The 9,634-nt window shown below is 54.9% G+C and overlaps 2 protein-coding genes across 13 annotated transcripts in view; one reads left to right on the plus strand and one right to left on the minus strand.

Annotated features, from left to right (window-relative positions):
- ZNF646 (zinc finger protein 646) overlaps positions 1 to 443 on the minus strand; it is a 22,170-nt gene extending 21,727 nt beyond the window's left edge. For 3 of the 6 annotated variants that reach the window (XR_002812213.2, XM_023655588.2, XM_023655583.2), the window contains exon 1: positions 41 to 172. The gene's annotated coding sequence lies outside the window, so the exon portion shown is untranslated. Of the gene's footprint in view, positions 1 to 40; positions 181 to 339 lie in introns of those variants that run through there. The other 3 variants (XR_011424648.1, XM_070231859.1, XM_014730001.3) reach the window with 3 other exon arrangements.
- Positions 75 to 9,244, plus strand: ZNF668 (zinc finger protein 668). Of its 7 annotated transcripts, XM_070231878.1 has the most exons (5): positions 108 to 249; positions 546 to 611; positions 4,090 to 6,332; positions 6,600 to 7,268; positions 7,820 to 9,244. In XM_070231878.1, the coding sequence occupies exons 3-5, from the start codon at positions 6,262 to 6,264 to the stop codon at positions 9,030 to 9,032; spliced, it is 1,953 nt and encodes a 650-aa protein (XP_070087979.1). In that variant the 5' UTR covers positions 108 to 249; positions 546 to 611; positions 4,090 to 6,261; the 3' UTR covers positions 9,033 to 9,244. The 7 variants fall into 7 exon arrangements, with proteins under 7 accessions (XP_023511359.1, XP_023511357.1, XP_070087979.1 ...); XM_023655591.2 differs by lacking the exon at positions 4,090 to 6,332 and having other exon boundaries at positions 75 to 249; XM_070231880.1 differs by lacking the exon at positions 108 to 249 and having other exon boundaries at positions 519 to 611; positions 4,090 to 4,190.
- Positions 9,245 to 9,634: the final 390 nt, after the last annotated feature.

Consider the following 9,634-nt stretch of genomic DNA (forward strand, 5'->3'; position numbering starts at 1 on the left):
CGCCCATGTAGGTCAAAGCGCTGCGTTGTTTAGCACTAACCTTAGCCACACTTCCGGCAAGAGCCGCAAAAGTCGTTCCGGTGCATATTAGCTGAGCTCAGAAGAGGAAAAAGGGTTCTGCAGCCGTGGCCTCAGTACTTTGGCGACACTTTTCGTGTGGCTCTCTGAAAAACTTCCCAAGAGAGATTGAGGGAGCTTCATTCACTTCTCGCTATCAAGGGAAATGTTGTGGCATATAAGCGGATTTAGGTACTACAGATCTTGAACATGGCCTTTCTGTCCTCCCACCCTCTAGTTCTTGGTGATCTGGCCCCAAGATAGCAATAGCCTGGTGTATACCGTAAACCTGTCCGGCGTCCCCTGTCATTAGCATCCATACAGACCCCTCGCAAGATGTTTCTCGGTCAGTTTCGGCTGGGAGTGCCCGGGCAAACTTTGCCTTCCTCCCTAGCCAGGAAACCTCCCTTCCACTTCCGCTCGCCGGCCCCGCCTCCCCTCTTTCCCCTCCTCGGCGCTGGGTCCTAGCGCCTGCTCCTCCCTGGCAGAGTCCCGGGCTCCGTCGGGGAGAGGAGCTGCCGCTGACGCCACGGAGCCAGCCCAAGTCCGTTCAGGTAGGAAACGCCGGCGGGGAGTCGCAGGAAGCCCGGGCAGCCCCAATGCGGACGCAACCCAAGCGGGCCTCAGTTTCCCTGTGGGTGCCGAGGGCGGATGGGGTTGGCCTGGCGCGAGCAGCGCGGGCGGGGCAGGAGGAGTGCGGCCCCGGGAGGGCGCGGGCGGGCTCCGGGCCCAGCGGGTCCTAGAACCCGCCGGCTGTCCCCGCGGGTCGGCTGCTGCGGAGGCTAGGGTTCGGCTGGCGCGGCTGCCCGCCTTGCACGTTGCGGGCCCGAGGGTCCTAGAGCCCGCCATGTTGCGGGCTTTTGTCCTAGGCGCGCGGCCCGTCTTGCAGGGTCCCCAGTGCCTGCAGCCCCCCTCCGCGGCCGAGGTCCTGGCCGCCGTTCCTGCGGTCCTAGAGAACGCCATCTTGCAGGCCTTTGTCCAGCGTCCGGCCCTTGGTCCATTCATTTGTCCATTCTCTCATTCTTCGTTCACTCCTTGTCACGTTCTCCGAGGCCACGTTTTCCCAGGGCTTATTCCAAGACGAGTAAGCCCAGGGCCCTGCCCTGCGGGGCTGTCTGTCTGGCGGGGGCGCTGACCCACAGACGGTTGCAGGGAACGAAAAGCGCAGTTTCTGCAGCTCTCGGCCCCTCCTCCGTCCATCTCTTAGGCCCTAACCCCTTCAAACTCCCACTTGCCTCAGAGACCCCATTTTACTGATGAGAAAACTGAGGCCAAGAGCGCCTTGGCGCCCTTACCTCCACTGCCTATCAAGTGTACCTGAGGGCACTGGGGAAGCCGGTATTTGATGGATGCAAGAGTTTTCCCATGGGAGAAGTCAAGCAAGGGCTCCCGAGGCAGAGAACTGCATGTGTAGATGCATTTAGGTGGGGAAGTTTGAGAATGGTGAATTGTGGCTAGAGCTTAGGTCGCTGTTGGGAGGGGGACACTGCCGCTGGAGCTGGGGCTGGAAAAATAGCTTGGGATTCGGCTGTGAACTGATCAGATTGGAGGCCTAGGAGATCAATAGCCCTCACCGCTGCACAGTTCAGTTTCCCTGTCATCTCATCAGATGTCTCATGGCCTATGAGGCCTATCCATGCCTACTTGTTTAGACATAGGGAGACTGAGGTGCAGAGAGAATAAAAAAATCTCTCCTTTTCACCTCCTACCTGCTTGCAGGGTCTTAGCCTATGCTCTCTGGGAATGAAATCTCTGCATCCCTGGTATTCAGAGCCTGTTCAGGCAGTGGGACTTCATCCCCCTCCTAAGCCAGTAATGAAGCAGACAGGCCTCCCTCACCAGAGCAGTGAATCCACTGTGGGATACTGGGGCAATATTTGGACCTTGTGAACTTGGAAAGGCAGAGAAATTTGGTTAATAAATAGTTGTTGATGGACATTCTCATAAACACCTCCTATGGGGGAGGCAGAGGCTAGAGATCTGGGCTTGAATTCCATCTCAGAGGTTGATTCATTCACTTTGTTTTGGGGCACCAATCACAGTTCCAGATGTAGAGAATACAGAATAATAAAGGTTCCTGGCTCTTTGCCAGCTGAGACTCTGGTGCTGGAGACAGAGGATTAACCACCAAGCCATAAAATGTGTAAGTGCTACCAAAGCAAGAATCAGGACAGAGAGCACAAGTTTGGAAGGCAGACCACCTGGCTTTGAATACTGCCTGTGACCATGACTAGTTACTTCATTTCTCTGTGCCTCAGTAATACTGTTTAACTTAGTCTGTTCAGGCTACCATAACCAAAAAAAGCAGACTGGAGGGCTTAAACAACAGAAATTTATTTCTCACAGTTCTGGGGGCTGGCAAGTCCAAGATCAAGGTCTAGCTGATTCAGTTCCGGGTGAGGACTCTTCCTGGCTTGTAGACGTCCACCTTTCACTATGTTCTCATATGGCCTGTCCTCCCTGCATGTGTGTGTTCAGTCCATAACAAACCCTAGGCAGTGGTGTGGTTTTGCCTGATTAGTACACATAAAATGCTTAGAATGATAACGTGGCCCTTGGTAAGATTGCAAGGAATGCTCTCCAGATGAGCACCATAAAGGAAACTAAAGAGGGAGGGTAGAGAGTGATTAGCAAAGGTACAGAGAGCATAAGACAGGTGGTCAGGAAAGCCCTCTCTGAGAAGGTGACAGGGAGCTGAGACTCAAATGAAATCAGAGATAGCTACAAAGATCCTTGGGGAATAGTGATTCTGGCAGAGGGAACTACTAGTGCAAAGGCCCTGAGATGGGAAGAAATTTAGCTCTTTGAGAAAAAAAGGGGGAGCCTGTGTGGGTGGAGCCTAGCAAGCCAGGGAAGAGGAGTGGGGGAGGAAGTAAGCAGGAGTTAGATCATTCAGGGCCGTCCTTGCTGGCCATGGAAAATATCCTGGTCTCTGTCCTGGGGGAGTAGAAAGTCTCATGATTTGGCTAATAAACCTTAAGTAAATGAAGACTGATAGAGAAAGAGCCCAGCGTAGGGGCTTGAAGACTTGTGTTTGAGTCTGGGCTCCTTGACTAGATATGTGTCCTTGTGCAAGTTTTTTCCCTTATGGGGGCCTTAATCTCCATATCTGAAAAAGAGGTGTAGTAAAAATGCCTCTCTCCTAGAAGCCTATGAAGACCTAACCATGTGTCTTTGGTTCTTAAGTGTTGAGTGTTGGTTGGAATGACTCAGAGTGTGTGTTTAAAGTACAGACTTCTGAGTCCTAGCCTGTGCTCCCTGGATGATTGTTCTCATGCAGGGGGTTCACAGACCTGACTGGAAGAAACATCACTCTGTGGAGTGGTGGGCGGAAGAGTCCTTAGTGAACAGTGGAGTGAGGAGCTAATGGGGGGATTTGAGATAGGGGCCTGCCTACTCTGCCTGGCCCTCTGCTCTTCCTGGAGCTAGGTGCCTGCTGGGACCAACCTGGTGCTTCCCTACCTTTTCCCCTGGGAAGTGCCTTAGGAGGAGAGATTTACCCCTCCAGCTGTCCAGCTTCTGGGTCACAGATAGGAAGATTGAGGCGAAGAGCTCAGACTCCATGGGTCCACCCCTCTGAGAGGGAAATCAAAACATAAAGGGTGCTGGCTCTGGTCTCAAAGCAGTTCTGCAGGGATGAGAGAAGACGAGTGTGCGACCTGAGCTCAGGGTTCTGGTTCTGTGGGGCTGGCCCAGGCAGCAGACAAGCCTAGGGGGGCCCAGACCACTGAGCAAGGGCCCAACAACTCAAGGCAAGTTAAACCCCTGGATTCAAGTCCCAGCTGCAATTTAACTAGCTGTGTGGCTGTGGGCTAGTCACTAACCCTCGTGGAACCTCAGTTCCTTCACCTATAAAATGGGGATAACAATCCCTATCTCAAGAAGCCATGAGAGAATTCAGTACGGCAGCACATTCGGCAGAGTGTCTGGATCTGAGAAGACCCTCAAAAATTGAGGGCAGTATTATTCTTATCTCATTCAATCCTCACCCAACTCTGTAAGGTAAGTACTATTATTACCTCCATTTTTCAGGTGAGAAAACTGAAGTCCCACGGCACGAAGTAAATTGCACAGTCACAGCTAAGAAATGAAGGAGGCAAGACTCAAAGCCAGGCTGTTTGGCTTCAGAGATGGTGCATTTAACCACAGTGCTGTATTGTTTCTCTGGGCCTCTGTTCCTTATCTGTGAAAGGGAATAATAATAGAACTTTTCTCATAGTGTTGACATGAAGTTTAAGTTAGTTAATACATGTAAAGAGCTTAGGATACTGCCTGTTATTTAGCAAGTGCGCAGTAAATGTGAGCTCTCATTTTTGGATTTTTGGGTTTTTGTTTTGTTTTGTTTTTTGCTGAGGAAGATCACCATGAGCTTACATGTGTTGCCAATCTTCCTCTTTTTGCTTGAGGATGATTGTTGCTGAGCTAACATCTGTGCCAGTCTTCCTTTATTTTATATATGGGATGCCACCACAGCATGGTTTAGATGAGCAGTATCTGGTTGGCTCCCAGGATCCAAACCTGCAACCCTGGGCTGCTGAAGCACAGGGTGTGAATTTAACTATTATGCCACTGGGCGGCCCCTTTTCTTTCTTTCTTTTTTTTTTTGGGGGGGGGGGGGTGAGGAAGATTGGCCCTAAGCCAATATCTGTTGCCAATCTTCCTCGTTTTTGCTTGAGGAAGATGGTCCCTGAGCTAACATCCGTGCCAGTCTTCCTCTACTTTGTATATGGGATGTCGCCACAGCATGGCTTGACGAGCAGTGTGTAGGTCCATGCCTGGGATCCAAACCCAGGAACCACGGGCCACTGAAGCAGAGTGTGCAAATTTTACCACTAGGCCACTGGGCGGCCCCTATGATTTTTATTAAGGAGAAACTTTGTCAGTCAGACTGTCCAGACGGTCTGGAAGGGAGGTAGTGAGTGCCTCGCCCAGAGATAGGGAGGGACCCCCTGGAAACTGTAGGGGAATTCAAGCCCTTTCACTCACCTTTCAGCCTCAGGATTTAGTGGGAAACCAAGCTAAGGGTGGGACAGAGTTGGGCCAAAAACCAAAGGGGAGATGCAGGAAGAGCTTCCTGGGGGAAATGATGCTCAAAGAAAGGATTGAGCCTCGAAACAGCTACAAAGGACCTGGGAATTTGCATGGTGTGACGGAAGTGATGAAAAGTTCCTGAGCAGGGTACAGAACATCATATGGTCTTTAAGGAGAAGGCTTCAGCTGCCTACGCACACTAGTTTACGTGTGTATGGGTGAAGGACTGAGGCAGAGCCACCAGGCAAAAGGGTGCTCACTCTAAAAGATGCAGCCCTTGCCACTCACTCTAGGGGCTCCTGTGTCCTCCCTGGGTCATAATTTAGAAGCCACCAACCCCTGAGGTGTACAGATAAGGAAACAGGCCTAGAAAGGAGCACTAGAACTCAGGCCTCCATCTTCCCCTCCTTGCTTCTGGATACACCTGGCTCCCCTCCCGTCCCCTCCCTTCCCTATAGCAGTATCCTCCCCCCATCCCAGCCTCCCCCCATCCCAGCCGCCCCCCAGCAGCTGCTGCTGAGCACTCCTTAAGTGGATCTGCCATAATCCTCTTCCCTTCATCCCCCAGGGAGGATGAGCTGGTTTTAAGACTAATGCAGCTGATAATCCTATTTCCTCCCAGCCATGATTCCCAGGGGCAGCTGGGTGGAGGGTGTCTGGGCTCTGAACTGAGAAAGAAGGAGCCTTAGCTAGAGCCAGGTGTCCCAGGAGGCCAGGCTAGATGGGATACATTGATTATGACTCAGAGGCTTCTAACTGCTAGCAGTGGCTCAAGCTGCCTTGAGAGTAATTGAGCTCCCCATTGCCAGATCTGTGGGAGCAGGAGCCCAACAGGGATTCCAGAGCAGAGAGTGGAGCAGGATTCCTGTCCGAGGTGGAGTCCCTTACAGCTGTGCAAGGCCAGAATTCTGTGTGAACAGTTGCTGCCTCTAAAAGCTAACCAACAAGAGGGGAATAACAAATACCTATGCTGGGGACTTACCGCTTCCAGACAGACAGTGCCAATCACCACATTTAGCCTATTGGTTCTGCCCTCTTCTGGACCTACCTCAGTCTTCCCTGGGCACTTGGAGATCTTCAGGCCAGACACATCTGTGTAGCCTCTGTGCCTGCAACTTTGCACAGGACCCTGCTTCCCGGTACAGGCCTCATATGCTGAGCTGAAGAAGGAAGATGGTGAGATGGTTGGAACCTGGGCCTTCTGGAATGCCACAGGGTTTAGAAAAGCCCAGAAGGAAGTGCAGGTGAACATTTTGATGATGGCAGCCTCCTCTCTTAGCCCCTTTGAGATCACTTGGTCCAACTCCTTTCATCAGTGAACAGACCAGAGTGGAAGCTTGAGTGCAGAGTGTCAGACCCAGGAATGTTTGGAAGGAAGGATGTGGCTGCCCTGGGCGGGAAATGCAGTTAAGATAGGGTTCCCTCTGAGGGCTTGCGAGGGCTTCCGTGAGGAGAGGCCTTGGAGAATGGCAAAGGGATGTGTCTTCTGTCTAACTTTGCTTCTCTCACAGAGAAGCTCTGTCCATCGAGGCCATGGAAGTGGAGTCCGCGGAGGAAGGGTCCCCATCCCCCGGCTATAAGCGCTCCGGCCGCCGCTACAAGTGCCTGTCCTGTACCAAGACGTTTCCAAATGCGCCCCGGGCAGCGCGCCATGCTGCTACTCACGGGCCTGTAGACTGTGCAGAGGAGGTGGCCGAGGTGAAGCTGAAGCCGGAGACGGAAGCCAAAGCGGAGGATGCCGGCGGGGACAAGGTGTCAGGTGCAGCGGCTAAGCCTCGGCCTTATGCGTGCCCGCTGTGCCCCAAGGCCTACAAAACGGCACCCGAGCTGCGCAGTCACGGGCGCAGCCACACAGGCGAGAAGCCCTTCCCTTGCCCCGAGTGCGGCCGCCGCTTCATGCAGCCCGTGTGCCTGCGAGTGCACCTGGCCTCGCACGCCGGCGAGCTGCCCTTCCGCTGTGCTCACTGCCCCAAGGCCTACGGCGCGCTCTCCAAGCTCAAGATCCACCAGCGCGGTCACACAGGAGAGCGGCCCTATGCCTGTGCTGACTGCGGCAAGAGCTTCGCTGACCCTTCGGTGTTCCGCAAGCACCGGCGCACGCACGCCGGCCTGCGGCCCTACGGCTGCGAGCGCTGCGGCAAGGCCTACGCCGAGCTCAAGGACCTACGCAACCACGAGCGGTGAGGGCTCAGTGCTGGTCCCGGGTGGGAAGAGCGGGCCAATGGGGCAGAGGTGGGACAACAGCGGCTGCCCTGTGACCAATGGGGCCTGGGGTTGGATCTCCAAGAGTGGAATGAGCCAATGGGAAAGTGAGCGGGATGGAGCTGTGGGGATGGGCTGAGCACCGCAGAGAAGTTGGTGCCACTGGTAGGTCCGGGGCGGGGACGCTGCATTGTAATGGAGCCCTGGAGGAGGGGACTGGGATCTGATTGGCCTAGGTTCCTGGACAACAGGAAAGGGGGCAGAGCTTGAAGTTGGGCCACTCAGTGTCTCTGGTGGAGCCCAGGAGGTGTGAGTTGGGCCTGGGCTGTCCAGGTCTTTGGTGTGCAGAGAGGAGTCTTTTCTGGCATCTAGACACCCAGCCTTACTCTGGAGTGTAGCCCTGTGTCCCGTAGGGGATTGGACCAAGGCCCCACGGATGTTAGGGGCCCCTGACTTACAGTGCAGAGAGGCAGCGGGGGTCAGGTGATGGGCCTGCCACCTTCACGCCGGGTCCTCCACACTCCCACAGGTCCCACACCGGTGAGCGGCCCTTCCTCTGCTCAGAGTGCGGGAAGAGCTTCTCTCGCTCGTCCTCGCTCACATGCCACCAGCGCATCCACGCGGCACAGAAGCCCTACCGCTGCCCGGCCTGTGGCAAGGGCTTCACGCAGCTCAGCTCCTACCAGAGCCACGAGCGCACTCACTCTGGCGAGAAGCCCTTCCTGTGCCCGCGCTGCGGCCGCATGTTCTCCGACCCCTCGAGCTTCCGGCGCCACCAGCGGGCGCACGAGGGCGTGAAGCCTTACCGCTGCGAGAAGTGCGGCAAGGACTTTCGGCAGCCGGCGGACCTGGCCATGCACCGGCGGGTGCACACGGGTGACCGGCCGTTCAAGTGCCTGCAGTGTGACAAGACGTTCGTGGCGTCCTGGGACCTCAAGAGGCACGCGTTGGTGCACTCAGGCCAGCGGCCCTTCCGCTGTGAAGAGTGTGGGCGAGCCTTCGCCGAGAGAGCCAGTCTCACTAAACACAGCCGCGTGCACTCGGGGGAGCGCCCCTTCCACTGTAATGCCTGTGGAAAGTCCTTTGTGGTATCATCAAGCCTGAGGAAGCACGAGCGGACCCATCGAAGTAGCGAGGCCGCAGGGGCTCCCCCACAACAGGAGCTAGTGGTGGGGCTGGCACTGCCTGTGAGCGTGGCAGGCGAGGGTTCAGCGGCTCCCGCAGCAAGTGCAGGGCTAGGGGACCCTCCAGCAGGGCTGCTAGGGCTGCCCCCTGAATCGAGTGGTGTGATGGCCACCCAGTGGCAAGTGGTGGGCATGACGGTGGAGCATGTGGAGTGCCAAGACGCTGGGGTTGGGGAGGCTCCTGGTCCCTTGGGGGGAGCAGGTGAGGTAGGGGGTGAGGAGGTTGATGAGAAGCCACCACAGTTTGTGTGCCGGGAGTGCAAGGAGACGTTCTCCACGCTGACATTGCTGCGACGGCACGAGCGCTCACACCCAGAGCTCCGGCCCTTTCCTTGCACCCAGTGCGGCAAGAGCTTCTCAGACCGGGCTGGGCTGCGCAAGCACAGCCGCACCCACAGCTCTGTGCGCCCCTACACCTGCTCCCACTGCCCCAAGGCCTTCTTGAGTGCCAGCGATCTGCGTAAGCATGAACGTACACACCCTGTGCCCATGGAGACTCCCACGCCCCTTGAGCCTCTTGTGGCTTTGCTAGGAATGCCTGAAGAGGGGCCAGCCTGAGGCCCATGCCCCCTTGCCACACCCCTAGGAGCCCTACAGGGTGCCTCCTGAACCTCCCTTTGCCCCAGCTCACTCTTTAGACTCCAGATCCCCACCCCTCAGGCAGCTAGCTCACCTTCCCAACAAAGTGAGCTGGGGACAGTGGAAGCTGGCAGCAGCTGTTGAGAGACTTGGTTCTCTCTGAGCAACACTCATTAAAGCATTCACTTTGACACTGGGCTGTCTTCTGTGTTCTGGTTGGGGGTGAGGGAGTGGGAGTTTGGGCATCAGATAAGGTACAGTGGAGACCACTGGACTGACAGATTAGAAACTTGGAAGGTCTTTGGGTGCATTGTTTCCCAAAGTATGTTTCAGAATGTCTTGTGACAAAGGGTTCCATGATCAAGTAAGTACAAGAAATTCCCTGTGCCCCTCTTGGGGATTCTTGGTGATCAGAAGTGTATTAAAGTCATTGATAAGTCCTACGATGAATAAATCTATTTAGCTTTGTTTAGCGCATACTTATGTTACCATGGACACCTTTTACTGAGTAGTTCTACTTCTATCCATTTACAGATAATAAACTGAGGCCCCAAATTAGTATATTTCCTATATAATGTGAT

The sequence above is a fragment of the Equus caballus genome, chromosome 13, assembly GCF_041296265.1.
Source record: "Equus caballus isolate H_3958 breed thoroughbred chromosome 13, TB-T2T, whole genome shotgun sequence".
Classification (NCBI taxonomy): Eukaryota; Metazoa; Chordata; class Mammalia; order Perissodactyla; family Equidae; genus Equus; species Equus caballus.